The sequence below is a fragment of the Micromys minutus genome (genome assembly GCF_963924665.1).
Source record: "Micromys minutus genome assembly, chromosome: 4".
In the NCBI taxonomy this organism is placed as follows: domain Eukaryota; kingdom Metazoa; phylum Chordata; class Mammalia; order Rodentia; family Muridae; genus Micromys; species Micromys minutus.
The window spans coordinates 28258907-28280955 of record NC_137973.1 but is presented as its reverse complement, the minus strand read 5'-3'; the positions used below and the strand labels follow the sequence as shown (position 1 = coordinate 28280955).

The 22049-nt window shown below is 39.4% G+C and overlaps 1 protein-coding gene and 1 pseudogene across 2 annotated transcripts; one reads left to right on the top strand and one right to left on the bottom strand.

Moving 5' to 3' along the window:
* Positions 1-1371: 1371 nt before the first annotated feature.
* Positions 1372-16291, top strand: LOC308419884 (uncharacterized protein; the record flags this gene model as incomplete). Its single annotated transcript, XM_080915756.1, has 2 exons — positions 1372-1766; positions 16096-16291. 2 exons carry the CDS (start codon positions 1372-1374, stop codon positions 16289-16291), a joined length of 591 nt encoding a protein of 196 aa, XP_080771882.1.
* On the bottom strand, positions 6499-7601 carry LOC308419883 (speckle-type POZ protein-like; annotated as a pseudogene). Its single transcript has one exon. The product of its transcript is annotated as a speckle-type POZ protein-like (transcript).
* Positions 16292-22049: the final 5758 nt, after the last annotated feature.

Below are 22049 nucleotides of genomic sequence, written 5' to 3'. Positions count from 1 at the left end.
AATTATTGGATCACCATGGGCCCCAGTGGCACACATCACAGTAAGAAGCAGAGGAATTGGAGGATGCTGAGGAGACAAGTGGTGCTTAATGCAGATACTCTGTGGGAATGCCAGGTCTATGAATCTATGATTCTACTTCCTCATCTCATACCCAAGTCATGCTCTCAGACAGAGGCAGCTTGCCTTGACTACAAAGACGAAGGCTGATGAGGGATGTCTTGTTATGATCTGTCACAAAACCATGTGGGTGTCTGGAGGGAGGGCATCCCATCTCCACCCACTGTCTCATAGGCTGGGACAGAGCCCAGGGTCAGAATAAAAGGACCCATGGACTGTGTCCTTCCATCCACTCACTGGCTGAGATACCAACAGACCTTGTGCTACCCATCATCTTGGTAAGTGTCCCTGGGAAGTAAGGGCTGAGATTTCCAGAGTGGAGCCAGAATAGAGCTAGATAGGTACTTGAAAGGATCCTTCTCCCTTATGGCCACATTGATATATCATAAAACATGGGGAAGTCTGAGAGATGAGACAATGGTGGCTTTGACAAACTCTGCCACAGTCATTGTACAAAGAGACATTGTAAATCTTTGCATATTTGGCTCTGGTGAGCACTAAGTACCTTCAGTTTATAAGGCTGCTTAGAGTGGGACATTTGGAACAGGTAACTGTGCATCCAGACAAGTTACCAAGGGTAATTCATGTTGTGATGAAACTTTTCTTTTTCTGGTACTGAAGAGCTAGAGCAAGAAAAATCAACAGGGTCATAGTTTGGTTTGGGAAATAATGTCTTGTTTTTGGGTTCTGTTTATATATTCCTCTGATCAATAAAAAATCTGGATGATACTGACATTTTTAACCTTACCTAAAGCACATGGTAATTTGGATACATCTGAGCTCTCATCTCATAACATGGGATAGTATTCCTAGATGGTGTAAAAAGGGTTTACATATTTTTCTATTTTTGCCTGCTCTTACTCCCTAAATGTGCTAGAAGGTCCTTTAAGATACTAACTTTAAACTAAAATCTGATGGTGCTCTCCATAACCACCAGTAACCTGCATAATAGTACAGACACTTCCATGTTTGAAGACTAAGGATAGTAAACCTATCTAAGTGTAGTCAGACATTTATTTAGTGCTCCTGCACTTCAGATAACTGTCTCTCATGTACATGGGCTTCAGATATTTAAAGATATGATGAACAGGATGTGACAATCTGAGTATATTGTAAATGGAATGAATGACTGTAGATGGTGTTGCTATGACGATCACTAATGCTTCTGTGGGACCAGCATTGGTGAGGTTACACAGTGTCTGGTGTCTGACATGTCTATGACTCTCTCACAGCTCCTGATCACCCAAAGTCAAGATGTCCTGCCAGCAGAGCCAGCAGCAGTGCCAGCCTCCTCCCAAGTGCCCTCCCAAGTGCCAGACCCCAAAGTGTCCTCCAAAATGTCCCCCTAAATGTCCTCCCAAGTGCCCCCCTGTGTCTTCCTGCTGTGGCTCCAGCTCTGGTGGCTGCTGTGGCTCCAGCTCTGGTGGCTGCTGCAGCTCTGGGGGTGGAGGCTGCTGCCTGAGCCACCACAGACCCCGCAGATCTCTTCGTCGCCATCGCCAGAGCTCTGGATGCTGCAGCAGTGGTGGCAGCAGTGGTTGCTGTGGCAGCAGTGGTGGCAGCAGTGGCTGCTGTGGAAGCAGTGGTGGCAGCAGTGGCTGCTGTGGCAGCAGTGGTGGCAGCAGTGGCTGCTGTGGCAGTAGCCAGCAGTCTGGGGGCTGCTGCTGACCTGGGAGAGACAGGCTTCAGACCAGTGGTGTAGGAGGAGAAGCACTTGCTCAGAAGACGCCACAATCTTGATGTTTTCTCTTCCTGCTGAAATCTCCTAGGAAACGATCTGCCTTCTCCTCAGGAAATGTCAGTGCCCACTTGCCCCTTTTGAAAAAATTAAAAACCTTGAAAACCATTCCTAACAAAACGTTTGCTTGTTTATTTTTTGTCATATCTTGTTTTTCGTCGCAGAGTCATTTTAGTTTTAAACAGTTCTTGTTACATATAGGTATTAACCTCCTATATGTTTATTTCTATTTCCTATGACATTATCCTAACTGCTGTACTCTATCTGCCTAACTTCACTTCTCTTTGTAATAGTAAAGTTGGTTTGAATATATAGCCATAGCCTTCTCTTCCCACAGTTATAAAACTGGGGGACAAACTCATTTTCAAGGGAGTTGAAAGTACATGTCCACTATTAGAAACTCAATAGAAGGACCATGTTTCTACACTCAGATTAAATGAGAAAAAGCAGCACACTAGCCAATCATTTTTTTTCCTCTTTACATTCTTGTTGGTCTCTTGTAAACAGAGTTGGTGCACAGAAATGCAGAAACTCACTTTTTGGACTCACTTTGCTGCTGTATCTGCTGTGTTATGGTGTGGGGACTTCTGTCCAGCTGACCATTGGCAATGCTCTCATCCTTTCCCCTCTCTTAGTGCATGCTGAAATCTTGACAGATCATGACTTCATTAGTAGAGAGTGATGTTTGGAAGTGTTTTCACATGTCTGCTTCCTACTTCTGTATTTTAATTTAATTCAAGTCCCTGCAGCATTCCTCAGACTAATTTGTTTTTGATCTTGTGTTTCCTTCAGGTTTCTAACTCCATCCTCATTAGTGGGAAAGTGACTCTGTCATCATTTTCTTTCTATCACTTCTACTGGAGTGCTGGCTAAAGTGCCCTCATTCACCCAGCCAACCTCTAGTGTCAAGTTCATACACACATGTGTAAATGCATATGTAGAAGTCACTATACGTATGAGTATGTGTGTATTCTTACTGCCATATATAATTTGAGCATAAAACATTAATTTAAATCTGAAGTTCTTATTCTTCCACCATATTTAGAGTTGCACATCACTAAGAACTATGTACACAATGTGAATTCTTTTGAGATCTAACTGTATTTAACTGTTAACTATTTAAACTATTTAAAGAGCAGCCTACTTTAACTATGAAAAACTGAAGAACACAATTTTAATAAGATTTACTACATATGTTAGAAATTACCCTCAAACTGGTAGAAAATTTCATTCCAATGTCTAATGCATAGTATATAATTTTTATTAAATTTATTTATTCACTTTATAACACAATACCAGCCCTTTCTCTCCTTACAATATCCCCTCAGGGAAGACCTTCACTCATTCCCCTTAGAAGTGGAAGTCCCTTCTGGTGTCTTCCCTCATTCTTTATCCACTTACCTTTACTCCCTCATCAACTGCCTCCACCACCACCATCTCTCCACACCCACATTTTCCCTCCCAACCCAGTAGCACCCCCAGCCACCTAAACCTCAACTCTGCTCTGAAAGTTGCTGCAGGACTAGACATTTCTCCCGACTGAGGCCAAACTAGGCTTTCTATTGAGGGGTGTAAGATCCACAGGCAAGTAGGTAGTCAACAAGCTCAGGAACAGCCCATGCTCTAGTTATTTGGGGAACCTACATGAAGACCCAGATGCTCATCTACTACGTATGTGCAGGGAGCCTGTGTCCACCCTGTGCTTGCTTGAAAGGTTCAGTTGACTCTATTGGTCTTCTTGTGGAGTCCCTCTCCACTTCGGTTCCCTCAGTCTTACTCCCAACTTGTTCTTAAAGCTCTCCAAGCTCCATGTACTATTTGGGTGTGAATGCCTGCATCCCTTGTCACTGGCTGTTGGGTGGAGCTTCTCAGAAGGCAGTTATGCTAGGTTCCCGACTGTTAGCATAAGGGAGTATCAATATTGTGTTAGAAGTTGGTTCTTCCCCACGGGATGGGTATCAGTTTGGGGAAGTCATTGCTTGGCCATTCTCTCAGACTCTGCTCTATCTTTGTCTCTGAACACCTGTGGGAAGGACACATTTTGGGCTGAAAGCCTTTGTGTGGGTTTCTGTACTTATCCTTCCACAGGAAGTCCTTCATGGTTACAGGAAGTGGCCACCTCGGGATCCAAATTCCCACCCCCTCCCAGCTAAAAATTTTAGGTATATCTTCTGGGGGCCCTCCCATCCCAGGTCTCTAGCATGTCCTAGAGATTTCCTCTGCCCATGCTCTGCCTATATATGTTCCTCCACCCCTCTGCTCTCTCCATCCTCTGTTCCACCCAGTTCCCTCTTTCTACCGATCTCCAATATTTATTTTGTTTCCATTTAGGAGAAAGATTCAACCACCTTCCTTTGTGCCCTACTTGTTATTTGTCTTCTTTTTGTCCCAACATTATAGCCCAATTATCCTGTACTTTATGGCTAATGTCCACTTATAAGTGAGTACATGCCACGCATGTCATTTTGGGTCTGAGTTTCCTCGTTCAAGGTGATGTTTTCTAGTTCCATCAGTCTATATGTATCTTTGTGGTATACTGTCTTGACGATTTTGGGTGTGTTTCTGGAATTGGTATTGGTGGATCCTAAGGTAATTCTTGCTTTGGCTCTGAGGTTCCTTTTCTCTACCATTCTCACCATCATTTGTTGCCACTGGGTGTTCTGATTGTGTCCATGATGGTTGCTATGAGATGGAATCTAAGTATCAGTTTCTTTTCCTTATGGCTAAAAACAGTAAACCTTTTTCAAATATTGCTGGTCATTTCTCTTTTGAGTGCTGTCTGTTCATTTTATTTACACTTTTATTAATTTTATGATTTTATAGTAATCATTTACTACTCTGTGTAGTCTAGGCACTAGTGCCCCACCAACTATGTAGTGATTCACATTATCTTTCATTCTGTTAGCTGTCTCTTTCCTGCTTCTTATGTTTGTAGAGAATGTACTTTTCAAGCTATCCTCCATCTTTACAATTTTTGTTCCTAGAAAGTCCTTGCCTATTGATATACTTTGAAGCTTTTTCTCCCTGTTTGACTCAAGTAATTGTCAGTCTTAGTTCTTGGATATTTTTGAGTCGATTTTATGCAGTATAAGAGGAACTGGTCCGTTTTTTCTTGTCCATGAGAATGTGCAGCTTTTACATTCTCTGAAGAGACACTCTGGGCTTCAATAGGTGTTACTGACATATTTGTTAAAGATTAGAAGACTGCCTTTGTGTAGTTTACCTTTGGCTTCTGACATATACTTTAGTGGTATACATAATATTTTCTGGCAGTATTCAGGAGATTTTTTTTTTTTGCTGTTTAATGTCATTTTTTTCTGAAATATATTTAAAAATTGTATTGTGATATTTTTGGCATTGTGCTTTCTGTGTTTAATTTCTTTTTTGGTATGGGCTCTTTTAAATATTACATAAGTTTAATAATTGCATTATTTATTTTAGTTAAAATTTCTATTTTGCCATATTGGATGAGAATTAAATTGAATTTGAAGATGGCTTTCTGTAATATATTTATTTTCACGATACTAATTGTATTAGTATGTGAAAATGAAAAGCATTCCCATTCTTGTTAAAGAAAGCGTTAACATTTGGAATTCTTCCCTTTGGAAGACAGACAAATCAGAAGTGACAGGACCAGCTCCTATGCAGGCGATAAGTCAGGTACAAACAGCCAGGCCATGTGGGCTTGATTTTTTTTTTCACATAGCAATAATAATAAAATTTCCTTTTCTCTTCTTTTTGTCTCTTCTCTCTCTCTCTCTCTCTCTCTCTCTCTCTCTCTCTCTCTCTCTTTCTTAGGAAAAGAGAAGGGGAAGGGAAGAAAAAATAAAATCATAGAAAAATGCCAAAAAAATTCATTTTCCAGATTATCTAAAAAACAGAACCATAGTTTTTATCAAGAAAGTATGAATTCTGGATGAATTATTTTTTCCAGTTTTTAACACCAATAAGAATTTCTGCAGAAGCCATTACTGTCAAACACTCATTTTCCAGGAGATGACGTCCTGCTCTCTGCCGTCACGTGTCACTTTTCAAAGGAGGATAAAAGGATGGGCTTGTTCTTGCAAACAGTAAGTGCTAATGAGAGAGCGCTTCTGGATACTTGTATGGTAGTGAGTTTTCACAAATATCCATTTAGTTGGAAGGACTAAAATCTGCTTCTTTCAACATAAATACTACTGGAATCCACAAACTGATTTTTGAAAAAAATCTTTCTTCTTTCCTTTTTCCATCTCTTAAAACTAAATGTCCACTTGTTTCTGCTTTTTTTTTTTTCCTTCTGCTCCAGGCACCTGATGATTTGTTCTGCTCAGTTAGATGTCGCTTTCTCCGAAGTACCACTGCCAGGATGTGTTTGAGGCCAGAGCCTAAACTGAATCCCAGTGTCAGACTTGGTCAGGCCAAAGGGCACATGGTGACAGAGCAACAGGGTTTCATTAGGTTGAGTGGCCCGAGTCCTGGGCCCTTCCCTCCCCTCAGTTCCCCTAAGTTATTTAGTGCTGTTTTAAAGTCTGAGTCATGGTGCAGTCTTTCCCCTGACAGAGTAAAAGCTCCACAGATTGCGCTGTCTACCTGGTAGTCAGGGGCAGCAATGGTGGCTGCTGCTTCTGAAAAATAAATGGAGTCTTCCAACTGGCAGGATCTTAGGATTGCTTCAGGCGTTTCCTGGGGGGGGGGGGACACTGTGCCGAAGCCAGAGAGCGGTATGCTTCTGCCACTAAGTGGGGGTGTGACACCACCATTGACTTCCACCCAGAGGTCTCCAAGACATCTGAAGCATGATAGTTGATGAAATCCACTGCCTGAGTTTTCAGCTGATCTGCGCTGTGGAGGTCAGCCAGGATGAGAATCTCCACAGCATTCTCCACAGAGAGGTTCCTGCAGAGGGCGTCTTCGCACATGACCTTCAAACGCTCCAGGGCGTACTTATCTGCGGTTGCCAGCCATTTTGTCAATGTTTGGTGCCTTCTCCGTGTACATGAAGAACATCATTTCCTTAAAAACTTCAGGTTCTACATCGTTAATTTCAACCCGATTCTATTTGCTCTCTTCCATTTCATGTTCAAACATGGCACTGAAAACTGGAGACCGAGCTGCTAAGATAGCCTTGTGAGCCTGGAACTCCTGGCCAGCCACACACAGGCAGCAGTGTGTGAACCGGGAATTCCCCCACAGCCTAACTCATCTGCCAACCCGCATTCCGGAACTTTACCATGTTCATAGTGTTCTGCCCAGAAATATTGACAGAGTCTTGTACCACACTCACTTCGCAGAAGAGGGTGAGCTGGTCATTAGGGAGAAGCTCATTGGCCTCGTCCAAGAGAAAATCTCTACGGATGAATTTTTTGAATCCCCAGTCTTTGCCTTGCACGAACCTATACGCTCGCTGACTCTCCATAGTTTTGGCTTCTTCTTCCTTGGCATTCAGGATGGAGAACTTGAACTTTGCCCGAACTTCACTTTTTGGACAGCTGACCAACAACAGGTAAAGCGACAGGTAATCTTTGCTTTCTTCATCTAGCCCTTTCGGGTTTACTCGCAAACACCATTTCAGTTTATCATTGGCTCCTGATGAAAAAGTTGAACTTTTTATGAATTCACCCGTTTCCTCCCGGCAAAAACTATAGTTATTGATGGTCCACATGTAGGAGAACTTCACTACCTTGATCTGTGTATAGCACCAGCTCTCAGCAACGGGACCACTCGACATTTCTGCCGGAGGTGGAAGACTTGGAACCCTTGACATCGCCAGTTTGAAGGATAAACGGGTCTCCAAAGTTAGGGGGCAAAGATTTCTGGTTTTTCTTCACCCTGAGAACGGCAGCGACAGCTGCTGGTCCCTGTCCCTCTTCACTTGCCTCATACTGCTCGAAACATCTGGGACCTGCGGGACCGCAGATACATAAATACACTCTTGGAGCACACACACACATACAAACACACACACACACACACACACACACACACACACACACACCACACTCACACACACACACACACACACATACACACACCACACACACACACACAGCATTCCCATTCTTAATGCCTTTCTTCAGTTTCATAACATTTTATTGTAGAATTCTTTTACTTCCTTGATCTTGTTTATTTCAAGGTATTCTTGTTGTTTTTTTTTCCTGTTCTGAAAAAGGGAGGCTTCCCAACTTACTTGACAATATAATCACTTTTCTCATATAGCAATGCTACTGAACTTGCAATATTGTTTTTGTAAAACATTGTATCTAAGATTTCTCTATGATCATTTTTCAGTCTTCTCACATATAGGCTAATATTGTTTGCAAAGTGAAATAATATTTCTGTTTCTTTTCTGCCCAATCCATTCTATGTCTTTCTTATTCTGAAAAGGTGCTATGTAAATTTCTGGTGCACAAGACACGAAACGGCTTAAAAAGTATTGTCCATATGTGAACCCCTTTGAACCATTATAAAAACATATATGGCTAGACGTTCTCCTTGGTAAAAGAGTGAAATTGATAATCAAACACTCTCTGGTTGGATTAAGATCCCTCAAGAAGTGTATGCTTTTCTTTATCTGCAATTCTAAATTTGAATTTTACTCCCGAGATGTCAGGTCAGCCTGCCTCCTAGGCCTGCTGTCACTCAGGACAACCAGGTGAGATACACACTCCCTAATCCTCTGTCTGCTGGACCACTGGCAAACCCAGTAGCCCTGAGGGCTTTTGCCTCATATGCACTATGCTCAATATTCTGGTCTACAACTCTACCTACAATCCTAGAACTACACTTTAATCCCTTGGCCACAGCTCAGCCCACCTCGCTGGAGGCCTGCTGCCACCAGGGATAACCAAGACCAGCAGTGCTACCTGCTTCCCTAGAGGTCTGATGCCAAGCAGGCCTGCTGCCATTAAGGACTGCAGATTCTCCCTGAAGTCTACAAGGCCAGTCAACACAAGAGACAATTGGATGGCTAAAGACTAGTGCAAGGACATAATCAAAAAAGCCAGGGAAATACAATATCATCAGAACAATTATCCTACTACTGCAAGTCCCAGATATCCCAACACAGCTGCTAAGCAATACAGTGTCCTTAAGTCTCATCTTATGCAGCTGATTGAGATGAAATAATAAATCCTTTAAAGATATACAGTAAGATATTAATCAAATATAGGCCTCTAAAGAGAAAATTAACAAATATAAAGAAATACAGAAAAACATAAAATTATTAAGGAAATGAATGAAAAATAGTTGACCTGAAAATGGAGACAGAAACAATAAAGAAAACACATACAGATGTTACCCTGGAAATAGAAAACCTAAGAAAGAGAACAGGAATTAGAGATTCAAGCATCACCAACAGGAATACAAGAGGTGGGAGAGAGTCTCTGAAATAGAGAAGATATAGAAGAAATTCTTACATTGGTCAAAGAAAATGTCAGGTCTAAAAAGTTTCTAATATAAAACATCTAAGAAATGTGGGGGCACTATGGACAAGCAAACTTAAGGATAATAGAAATAGAAGAAGAAAATTCCCAGATCAAAAATCCAGAAAGTATCTTCAACAAAATCATAGAAGAAAATATCGCTAAGATAAAGACATATCTATAAACATATTTGAAGCTTACAGAACAGTGCATAGATTGGAGGAGAAAAGAAAATTCTTTTGCCATATAATCATGAACACTATCTGTTTAGAACAAAGAAAGAATATTAAAAGCTGCAAGGTATAAAGGCCAAGTGACATATAAAAGCAGACCTATCAGAATTATAACTGACTTCTCAGCAGAGACCTTAAAATTAGGAAGTGCTTGGACAGATGTCTTGAAAAACCAAAGAGACATCAGATGTCAGCCCAGAGTACTATACCCAGTTACAGTAAATATTAAAAAGCAGTTTAACCTTTATCCCGTGCTTTGCTGGCTCCTGCATGGGACCATCTGGCACTGCAGGCATCTCTATCTTGGCGCTCCAGGCTGCCTCTAAGAATTCGGGCACATTTCACTTGATTGCTCCTGCTGCTTCTGTCCTGGGTGGATAAGGCTGATCCAGTGTGTTGTTTTCACTCATTTCCCCTTGGTGTGTTCTTGCCAAGCCTTAGACACACACATCCCAACTCTGTGGCAGGCTTTATGCACTCTGCCACTACACCCTTTGAATGCAATTAAGTAGTCACATCGAAGAACACACCAAACTACTCTGATCCAGTAGGAATAATACAATTTGCCAACCTAGGTAAGTCAAATGGTATTGTACAATCCCATCCCTTATAAAACATTTATAACAACCTTATTTATGAAGAGATGTGCTGAGAGAAACATCCTCACAACTTCAGAGAAAATTCTCAAAAGAGAAATCTTGAGTGTCTAAAAAGCACTTAAAGAAATGATCAATGGCCTTAGTCATCAGGGATATGCAAATCAAAATGACCCTGAGTTTACACCTTATATCCACCAGAATGGCGAAGATTAAAAACTCAGGTGAAAGCACATATGAGGATGTGGAGAAATGGGAATATTCTTTTATTGCTGGTGGGATGGCACACCTCTACCACCACTCTGTAAATCAATTTGGAAGTGTCTTAAAAAATTGGGAATTGTTCTACTTGGAGACCCAGCTATACAGCTTCTAGAAACATACCCACAGATTTTCCATTATCTCACATGGTCACATGCACCCCTGTGTTCATAAAAGTTTTATTTATAGTGACCAGAAAGTGAAAACGGTCCAGGTGGTCCTCACCAGAAGAATGGATAAAGAAAATGTGGTTTATTTGCATAATAGAATAATACTCAGCCATTTAAAACTAGGTCATTATGAATTTTGCAAGCAAATGAATGGAACTAGAAAATATTCTGATTGAGGTAACCTAGAACTCAAACAATATGCATGGTATGTACTCACCTATAAGTAAAAGAGGGCAGTGATGGGGATGTAAAATTAATAAAGGAAACAAGTAAATAAATTAATTGCCATGGATTTGACAAAAAATCAAGGAGAAATATGAGGTAAAAGTTGGGGGGTAAAATAAAACTGCACAACAATTGCCTTAATAACCACAGTTACAACCATTTGATTTGTTAAAATAACACATAAATTATACATTCCTTTTGCAATTAATTTATGTGTCCTTTTGTAGTTTTCTGCTAATTTTTAAAATTCACATATAAAGCAGCCACCTATTTCTTTCTGTTTGAAATTACAATATAGTTACATCATCTTAGTATTCCCTCTTTCCCCCCAACTTTTACCTCATATTTCTTAAAACTTATTGGTACATGCATGTAATTCAAAGAAGTCGATGTCTTTTTTTGAGAATTTATTTTATTTGCCTCATCATGATTCATTTTGAAAAATATTTAACTTAGTGGTCTTTTGCTTAGATATTATGACTTGTATTTTTGTGTTTTTAAATATTTTTTAATGTGGATGTTTGTGGGTATCTCTGTGCATGCATGTTTCTAATATTTTTTTCTCCTTTTCCTTTGTTTATTCATTTTGTTGTATTTTGGTTTGGTGATTTTTTTCTTCATTTATTTATGTTTTCCCCTGTTCTATTAAGTAAAAGAGAAAGAACAAATAGAGTTCAAAGGGTGAGGATGTGGGGAGTATTTGGACAGAGATCAAGGAGGAGGAACCATGTTCAGAATTTATTGTATAATAATATTTATTTTATGTTAAAATGCTGTAAACTAAGAAAAAATGCCTCTAAAACAGCATTGTTTTCTTGTCATTAGAGTGTAGAGAAATTTTTTTTCATTTGAATTATTTTTGGTTGTAGTTTTCAGTGTTCTCCCATAAATAGGAGATAACAAAATATCTTTAAAAGAAAGAAAAGTCTGATACCTGAAACCCTCAGAATGTCCACAGTTTACAAGGATTGGTTCCAGAGCTAACACTCAAGGCTTGACTGTATTCTTCCATAAGCTAGCATGTTACTCATACATACCTGTGGTCAGACCGGTCAGCTGAGGACCTGGGTGTTGTCCTTCACAGAGGGACAAGTGTGGACTAGCTGGCATCTCAGCCACATCATCCTAGAATTTCCAAGATGAGCCATATGTAACTGTGATTGGGAAATCAGGAATCATTTCCTGACCTCTCCCAGTAGCTAAGCCTTTTGGAACAACCTGAGCAGGAAAATAAAGTCAAACCAGTTGAGACAGTGAAAGATTCTTCATGGTCAAGGTCAAGGCCATGTGACCACAAATACCTCACTCTGCCTCAGAGTTTAAGTACTTTTAGGGTATTCCAAGTCTTTAGGAATATTTATTTCTAAGATTAGACATCAATAAAGATGCTAGTGAGAGGCTTAGACAACAGCAATATATATATATATATCGGATGAGTGTGTTTAACTACTGACTATAAGAAAAAAACATAAACCCTAAGACATATTAAGGAATTCATCATGACTACATTAAGCAACATGGATTAAAAGAAAAACTGTGGAACAAAACTGCATTACTATGGCAGCTGAAAATTTTAATATATATTTTAGGGAAAATCATAACCAAAGTGTGGAGAACATCATTCACCTAAAAACAAATTCAAGATCAAGTGGAAAAATGCTTCAGGTGAATTCACGTAGCACAAAAGACTGGGAGAGGGTGGGTGGGGGAATAGAGGCAGGGGAGGGACACTGGGACAGGGGGATTCCAAAGGGGAAACCGGGAAAAGGGAATAGCATTTAAAATGTAAGTAAAGAAAATATTCAATAAAAAATAAAAATTGATGTCTTAAGGATCTTGACTTCTGTTAAGTGTTCTACAGCCCTGAACAAGTCTTTGCTAATGACACTGAGACAGTTATAATTTTGAGTGATAGGGTCTTTTATTGTATCTGATGCTGCAGCATAATAAATTAATGATCAAGGACTCTGGGGGAACTGTTTTGACTTAGAACATTGTCCATGCGTAAATATTAGATGTGTTTTTAAAAGTCAATGTGATATTCAGACATACAGACAAGATAGACAGATTAATATAGTGGGTAGGACATAGAGGTATGTGCGTGTCTCCATATAAAATATTCTACACATTTATGAATACCCAAGTTTCTCTGTTGCATTTTATTTGTGCTTGTCATTCACATGTTATTCCAATGCTTTGGAAATTCAGAGTTCATCAGCATTTAAGAAGAGATTTTGCCCATTTAGTTTGCCTTTTCTTTGCCTCTATCATTGCCATTTTTTAGATATATTGTGATATTAAAGCATGCCTTTTTACAACCGTATCATTCTAGAATTAGTCACAAGAATTTCCATTAAATCCTGGAAAGAAAACAAACTTCAACCTAATATGTTTATGTATTAGCTTATGGACATGTAGAATACACATTACACATAAATCAGAGACACACAGAAGAAACAGGTCTAATGACTACAGAATTACATTCACCTTAAGTGCTAAGGAGTGATTCTTTTAGCATAGCCTGCCTCCTGTCATTCATGAATATTGCAAATTAGCTGATTTTTCTAATAATACCTCACAGCATTTGGTTTGTTGCCATGTTTCTTAGAGTTGAACAGCATTATCCCTTCCATACGATGTGAATCCTTTCCCTAATTTTCTTCTTACTAATGTGCCATGCATGACCTCACAAGTAATAGTATGCAATTTCTATGACAGAAATGTCCTGGCCTCCACAGAATATCCAGAAATACTGAAATATTAAAGATAAAAGTAGCATACTTCTAAAGGATGATTAGATGTAAATTTATAAAATAAACAATATAAAAATATTTACCATGACAAATTCAAGGAAAAGACAGAAATAAGGATATGTACTCTCTATGGTAACAAGCATTGTTTCATATTATTGATGTATATTTTATTTGAAATATTTTATGTTTCTATGGGATATTTTCAAGCATATTGTTTATTGATTATCTCCATCTTCATTTAATTTTTTTCAAAGATGATATTCATATTTACTGATTGAGTTTTTGTGTGTAACCTCTGTGTGTGTCTGTGTGTCTTGTCTACATCTGTGAATATTATGTGTTTTTTTCTGTCTGTATGTGTCTGTGTATGTATTTCTGTGTTTGTGTTTGAGTCAGTATGTCTATTAGTGTGTACCTGTTTGTTTCTGTATGTGATTGTACATTTGAACTTAATAAGAGGTTGTTGGATATCCTGAAGCTAGAGTTATAGTTGGTTGTGAGCTGCCCAACTTAAGTGCTGGGAATCAAATTTAGATCTGCTTCAAGAGAAGTAAGAATTCTTCACTGATGAGCAATTTCTCAATTGCTGTGTTTAAACAATATATGTATTATTCACTCCATACTTAGCAGTTTGCACCTATGTCTGTTGGAAACCATATAACAGGATGCTTTATTTCTGCAAGATATCTTCTTGTCTAGGTCTGACATTACATTGATTTTCATATATTTTCATACACATTCTCCTTCATATTCCATGTTAATAGTTTAAATGGAAATTGGCACAGGCTAATTGGCCTTTCAGTACCACAGGTCAACATGTCTTGATGCTGAGCCAGATGCTTCATGCAGAATTTTACTACTGTAGATGTGTAAAGTGTAACCCCATAGGTACATCTGCAAAAGAACATGGATGGAGGCAGACATACAGGAAACATTTAGGTTTCTTAGTTCAATGTGGGCTACAAGTTGCATACATCATAGTAACTTCCAGCTGAAAAGGAAGATGGTGGATAAAATGGCTGCTACCTAATGAAGATAGTCTGTAGGAATGACAGCTTTAAGGATCTAGGAATGCAGTTCATGCTTCAGTCAGGTTTTAAGATAGAAGAGGCATGCCTTGGCCTTAAGGAGGAAAGCTTGTGACTAATATCTCCTCATCATCAGTAAAAAAAAAAAATCATGTGGGTGTCAAGATGCATGGTGTCTGATGTCTAGCCATTGTCTCATAGGCTAGGACAGACACCAGGATCAGAATAAAAGGACTGAGGAACAGGGCACTTCCATCCACTCCTGACCTGAGATAAACAAAGATCTTGTGCTGTCCATAGTCCTGGTAAGTGTTTACAGGCAGAAAGGGCAGAGACTTCAGAGGACAGCTAGACTAGACAGGATACTGGGAAGGATCCCTTAACCTGAGGACACAATAACAGATCATAAAATATGTTGAGGGACAAGGCAATGTAAGGTGTGACACAAGACACAGTGTTGGTTTTGAGAGATACTGGAAAGGTTTAGGTATTCTAGCCCTGGACAGAATAAATTTTCAGTGTATAGGACTGCTTGGGATGGGACATTCATGCACAGAGAACTGTGCTAGACAGGTTTCTAGGGCAAGTTGGCTTCTGAAGAAATTGCTTCCCTTCCCTGACAATGAAGGGCTAGAGCAACAAAAAGTCAACAGGGTCTCACTTTGTCTTGGGAAGGCATCTTCCCAACCCAGATGCTGATCTGCTTCTTCTGGCATCTGCTCACATACTTCTCTGATCAAAGGACACTATCAGTATGACACTGAGCTTGCCACCCTTAGCCTGAGCAGATGGTAATTTGGATACATCTGAACTCTGGCCTCGCAACAAGAACTCCTGTTTCCATGTCTGAACAGGGTTTACTGACTTTCTTTCAGTGGCTGAGCATATTCCCTAAGGATGCTAGAAGGTTATTTAAAATACTGATATTAAACTAAAATAACATTCAATTAATGATTGTTCTTTACAATTAGTCATCACTGAAATACTATATATATATACTGGAATACACCCAAGAACTAAGAATACACCTTTTCAAATGTCACTAGATATTGATTTTGTTCTGCTGGATTTCAGGTAACATTATCTTATGTGCTTAAAGACATGATGAACAGGATGTGACAACTAATGGAATGACTATAGATGGTGTTTTCTGTGATGATCAGTGATACTCCTGGGCAGGATGGGGCAGGATTGGGCAGGATGGGACAGGATGGGACAGGATGGGGCAAGTTGGGACAGGTGACCACAGTGCCTGTTGACTAACATGTGTGTGAATCTCACAGCTCCTGATCACCCAAAGTCAAGATGTCCTGCCAGCAGAGCCAGCAGCAGTGCCAACCCCCTCCCAAGTGCCCTCCCAAGTGCCAGACTCCAAAGTGTCCTCCAAAATTCCCCCCTAAATGTCCTCCCAAGTGCCCCCCTGTGTCTTCCTGCTGTGGCTCCAGCTCTGGTGGCTGCTGTGGCTCCAGCTCTGGTGGCTGCTGCAGCTCTGGGGGTGGAGGCTGCTGCCTGAGCCACCACAGACCCCGCAGATCTCTTTGTCGCCATCGCCAGAGCTCTGGATGCTGCAGCAGTGGTGGCAGCAGTGGCTGCTGTGGCAGCAGTGGTGGCAGCAGTGGCTGCTGTGGCAGCAGTGGTGGCAGCAGTGGCTGCTGTGGCAGCAGTGGTGGCAGCAGTGGCTGCTGTGGCAGCAGTGGCTGCTGTGGCAGCAGTGGTGGCAGCAGTGGCTGCTGTGGCAGTAGCCAGCAGTCTGGGGGCTGCTGCTGACCTGGGAGAGACAGACTTCAGACAGGTGGTACAGAAGGAGGACATGCTCAGAAGACTCCCCAATGCTCACTGCTCTCTCTCCTGCTTCCTTCATTGCTCTGCCCTCTGAGAGAGTGAAACTCCAGGAAAATGTTTTGCCTTCTGGACAGGAGATAACAATGCTCTTCTCTCCATTTGTTAAGAATTAAAAATAAAAAAGTCATGCCAACCATTCCTAAAAAGGCCATTGCTTTTCTTTTTTCTGGGCATCATCTTTTCCTGCTAGCAGAGCATTGCACCTAGAGCTACTGTTCTGTTTTAGCTATGTGTGTGCTTATATGACTTATACCTTATTCTTGCTGTACTGTGTCTGTAAGATCTTCCCTGATCATTTTAACAGCAAAGCTGACGTGAGATCCTTAGAAATGGTGGTCACTTCTCACAATTATAAAACAGAGAGACAAACCCACTGTCAATGGAGTTGAAGTTATGTGTCTACTCTTGACACTTATTAGAAGGGCAATGATTCCACATTAGATGAAATGGGGACAATCAGGACACCATTTTTTAATACAAGTCATTGCAGTATTTCTTGGATAAATTGTCTTTGATTTTATGGCTTCCTTCAGATTCCTAACTCTGTCCTCTGTCTTTAGTAGGGAAGAGACTTTGTCATCATTTACCACTATCACGTCTACAGAAAGAGCTTTTCTGTGCACTCACTCACCCTCTCAGTACCTAATGTCCAGTTCTCTTACACATGTATGAACCTGTCACTGTAGTATTTATTCACATTGCTATGTATAATTTAAACAAAATGAAATTCATTAAATTAAATTTAAAGCTCAATTATTTTTGCACAATATTTAGAGTAGATGCCAGGTAGAACAATGTACAGATTCTGAATACTGTTGGAAACTCACCACTTACAATTTAAACAATTATAAAATGGTATAAATTCATTATAATATATAAATGTAAGGTCTGCTATAAATGTACCAGGGGCTTGTTTTGATCCAGTGCATGCTCTTTGATTGGTGGCTCAGTCTCTGAGAGCTCCCAGTGGTCCAATCTAGTTAAAATCATTGGTCTTTAGGTGATTGCATGATTTCATGGCAATCTCCCCCCCACCCTTTTTTTGGTAGACGAGGAACTAAGTCTTCACCAAGAGTATACTGATTCACACATTCTATTAGCAGCCTCTTTCCTGCTTGTTACATTTGGCTAGGACACACTTTTCAAGTTACTCTTATACTTAATCATTCCTTTTCTCGAGAAAGACTATTTTTTAGAATGTCCTAGAAGAATTATATGCCCTGAAGCCTTTTCTCTCTCATTGCCTTGAGTGGTTGTCAGTCTTAGCTCTTTTACACAAAATCATCATCAGAATTGATTTTGTGCAGTGTAAGTGGAACAGTGCGGTTTTTCTCTTGTCTATGTGGATTTCCTGCTTCTTCTCTCCCAGGTACTGAAGAGCTACTCTCTTCTTCAATGTGTGTTATTGACTCTTTTATCAACGATTTCATGTCTGTCTCTGTGTTGCTATATCTCTGTGCTCTGAAGTTTACTTTAATGGTGTACACGTACTTCTCAGATTGTTCACAGTAATTTATGCTATTTAATACATAATTTTCTGACTGTTTACAGTAATTTATGTTGTTTAATATAATAATTTATTTCTGGAATATAATTTAAAAGTAAGTATTGTGATTTTTTTTCCACTGTGCTTTTCATGCTTAATTTCTTTGTTGGTGTACGCTTTTTTCAATTCCATATAAGTTTTTCTTTTATTTCATTTTTATTGGATATTCTTTGCATTTACATTTCAGATGTTATTTACTTCCACCAATCCCATCCCCCTCCCCTATCCAATTGCCTCCATGAGGTTGCTCCCATTCCCAACCACCTTCTCTCACCTCAGCACATTGGCATTCTCCTTCACTGGACCAAAGGCCTCTCCTCCAATTGATGCCAGAGAATGTTATTCTCTGCTGCATATGCACCTGGGGCAATGGGTCTCTATGTGTGAACTCATTGGTTGGTGTTTCAGTCCCTGGGAACTATGGTGGATTTGGTTAGTTGATAATTTTTTTCCCCGTGGGATTGTATACCCTGTGAGGTCCTTTAGTCTTTTCTCTAGATCCTTCCTTGGGGTTCCTTGTGTTCAGTCTGACTGCAAGCATGCTCTTCTGTATCAGTATGCTTCTAGCAGAGACTCTGAGGAGGCATCCATATCATGTTCCTGCCAGTAAGCACTACTTAGCATCAGCAACAGTGCTTGTGTTTAGTGGCTGCAAATGAGGTGGATGCCTTGGTGAGGTAGTATCTGAATGATCTTTTCTCCAATCTCTGCTCCTCTATTTGTCCCTTTATTTCCTCCCATGAGTGTTTTGTTCTCGCATCTAAGAAGAACTGAGGCATCCACTTTCTGGCATTCCTTCTTTTTGAACTTCATATGTTGTGTGAGTTTTTTCTTAGGTATTCAAGCTTTTTAGGTTAGTATCCTTTTGTAAGTGAGTACATACCATGAGTGTTCTTTTGTGACTGTGTTACATCACTCAGAATGATAGCTTCAAGTTCCATCCATTTACCTAAGAATTTAACGAATTCGTTTGTAATAGCAGAGTTGTACTCCATTGTGTATATTACCACAATTTCTGTATCCATCCCTCTATTGAAGAACATCTGGGTTCTTTCCAGCTTCTGGCTATTATAAATAAGGCTGCTATGAACATTGTTGAGAATGTGTCCTTGTTAGATGTTAGAGCTGCTTTTGGATATATGCCCAGGAGTGGTGTAGCTGGGTCCTTAGGTAGTACTATGTCCAATTTTCTGAGGAACTGCCAGACTGATTTTCAGAGTTATTGTACACATTTACAACACACCAACAGTTGAAGAGTTTTCTTCTATCTCCATATCCTTGCCAGCATCTGCTGTCACTTGAGTGTTTGATCTTAGCCATTTTGACAGGTGTGAGGTCAAATCTTTGGGTTGTTTTGATTTGCATTTTCCCAATGACTAGAGATGTTGATTATTTTGTTAGGTGTTTCTCAGCCATTTGATATCCCTCAGTTGAGAAGTCTTTGGTTAGCTCTGTACTCCATTTTTAATAGGATTGTTTATTTTCTAGAGTCCAACTTCTTGAATTCATTGTATATATTAGATACTAGCCCTCTATGAGATGTAGGATTTATAAAGATATTTTCCTAATTTGTTTGTTGCTGTTTTGTCCTTTTGACTGTCCTTAGCCTTACAGTAGCTTGGCAATTTCATGAGGTTCTATTTGTCAATTCTTGCTCTTAGAGCATAAGTCATTCATGTTCTGTTCAGGAAAATTTCCCCTGTGCCTTTGTGTTCTAAGCTCTTCCCTACTTTCTCCTCTATTAGTTTCCGTGTATCTGGTTTGTGGAAATCTTTGATCCACTTGGACTTCAGCTTTGTACAAGGAGATAAGAAGGAATCGATTTGCATTCTTCTGCATGCTTACTGCTAGTTGATCCAGCACCATTTGCTGAAGAGGCTGTCCTTTTCCCATTGAATGTGTTTAGCTCCTTTCTTAAAGATCAAGTTACCACAGGTATGTGGGTTCATTTCTGGGTCTGGCATTCTATACCATTGATCTATCTGCCTGTCTCTATACCAATAATAGGAAGTTTTTATCACAATTTATCTGTAATAGAGCTTGAGGTCAGACATGGTGATTACTTCATACTTTTGTTTTTATTGTTGAGAATGGATTTTGCTAACCTGAGTTTTTTGCTATTCCAAATAAATTTGCAAATTGTTTTTTTAACTCTACTAAGAATCAAGTTTGAATTTTGGTGGAGATTGCATTGAATTTATAGATTGCCTTAGACATGATGGCCATTTTTACTATGTTGATCTTTCCAATCCATGAGCATGAGAGATGTTATCATCTTCTGAAGTCTTCTTCAATTTCCTTCTTTAGAGACTTGAAATTCTTGTAGTACAGATAATTTATTTTTCTAGTTAGTATCACACCAAGGTATTTTATATTCTTTGTGATATTGTAAAGGGTGTTAATTCTCTAATTACTTTTTCAGCCTGTTTGTCCTTTGAGTAGAGGAAAGCTATAAATTTGCTTGAGTTAATTTCATACCCAGCCACTTTTCTGAAGGTGTTTATCAGCTATAAAATTTCTCTGGTGGAATTTATGGGGTCACTTAATTATACTGTCATACCTGTAAATAGCGATCTTTTGACTTCTTCCTTTTCAATTTGTATCATTTTTGTTTTTGTTTTATTTTTGTTCTCTTATTACTCTGACTAGTACTTCTAGTACTACATTGAGCAGGTAGGAAAAGAGTGGACAGCATTGTTTAGTCCCTGATTTTAGTGGAATTGCTTCAAGGTTCCCACCATTTACTTTGATGTTGGCTACTAGTTTATTGTATATTGCTTTTACTATATTTAAGTATGAGCCTTGAGTTCCTGATTTTTCCAAGACTTTTCACATATAGTGGTGTTATATTCTGTCAAATGCTTTCTCAGAATGTAGAGAGATAATCATGTGATTTTTTTTTCTTTGAGTTTGTTTATATAGTGGATGACATTGATGGATTTTCATATAGTGACCCATCCTTGCATCCCTGGGATGAAGCCTACTTGATCCTGTGAAATAATCGTTTCAATGTGTTCTTGGATTTGGTTTGCAAGATTTTTATTGAATATCTTTGCATCAATGTTCATGAGGAAAATTGGTCTAAAGTTCTCTTTCTTTTTCTGGTCTTTTTAAGGTTAAGGAATGAGTGTAACTGTGACTTCAAAGAATGAGTTGGGTAGTATTCCCTATATTTCTATTTTGTGGAAAACTTTGGAGAGTATTGGTATTAGATCTTCTATGAAGGTCTGACAGAATTCTGCACTAACCCCATCAGGTCCTGGCCTTATTTGGTTGGGAGGGTTTTGATGATTGCTTCTATTTCTTTAGGGGTTATGGGGCTGTTTAGATGGTTTATCTGATCCTGATTTAACTTTGGTACCTGCTATCTGCCTAGAAAATTGCCCGTTTCCTCTAGATTTTCAAGTTTTGTTGAGTATAGGCTTTTGTAGCAGGATCTGTTGATTTCCTGAATTTCCTCCATTTCTGTTGTTATGTCTCCCCTTTCTCTTCTGATTTTGTCATTTTGGATACTCTCTCTGTGCCCTCTGGTTAGTTTGACTAAGGGTTTATCAATCTTGTTGATTTTCTCAAAGAACAAGCTCTTGGTTTTGTTGATTCTTTGTGTAGTTCTTTTTGTTTCTATTTCATTGATTTTAGCTCTGAGTTTCATTATTTCCTGCCTTCTACTCCTCTTGGGTGTATCCGCTGCTTTTTGTTCTAGAGCTTTCAGTTGTGCTGTCAAGTTGTTAGTGTATGCTCTCTCCAGTTTCTTTTTGGAGGTACTCTGTGCTATGAGTTTTCCTTTTAGCACTGCTTTCATTGTATCCCATATGTTTTGGTATGTTGTGCCTTCATTTTATTAAATTCTAAAACATTTTTGATTTCTTTCTTTATTTCTTCCTTGGCCAAGCTATCATTGAATAGAGCATTGTTTAGCTTCCATGTGTATGTGGGCTTTTTGTTGTTTTTTTTATTACTGAAGACCAGCCTTAGTCCATGGTGAAATGATGGAATGCTTTTGTGTAACTGTTTAAGCGATTTTGTTGTGTTTTGTGTTTCTTCTTTATGGGCTTCGACTTGTTTGCGTGTGTCCTCTTGCCTTTCCTGTATTTTTTTAAGTGTGTTATTGATGGGATTCTCAAAGAGCTCCAACAT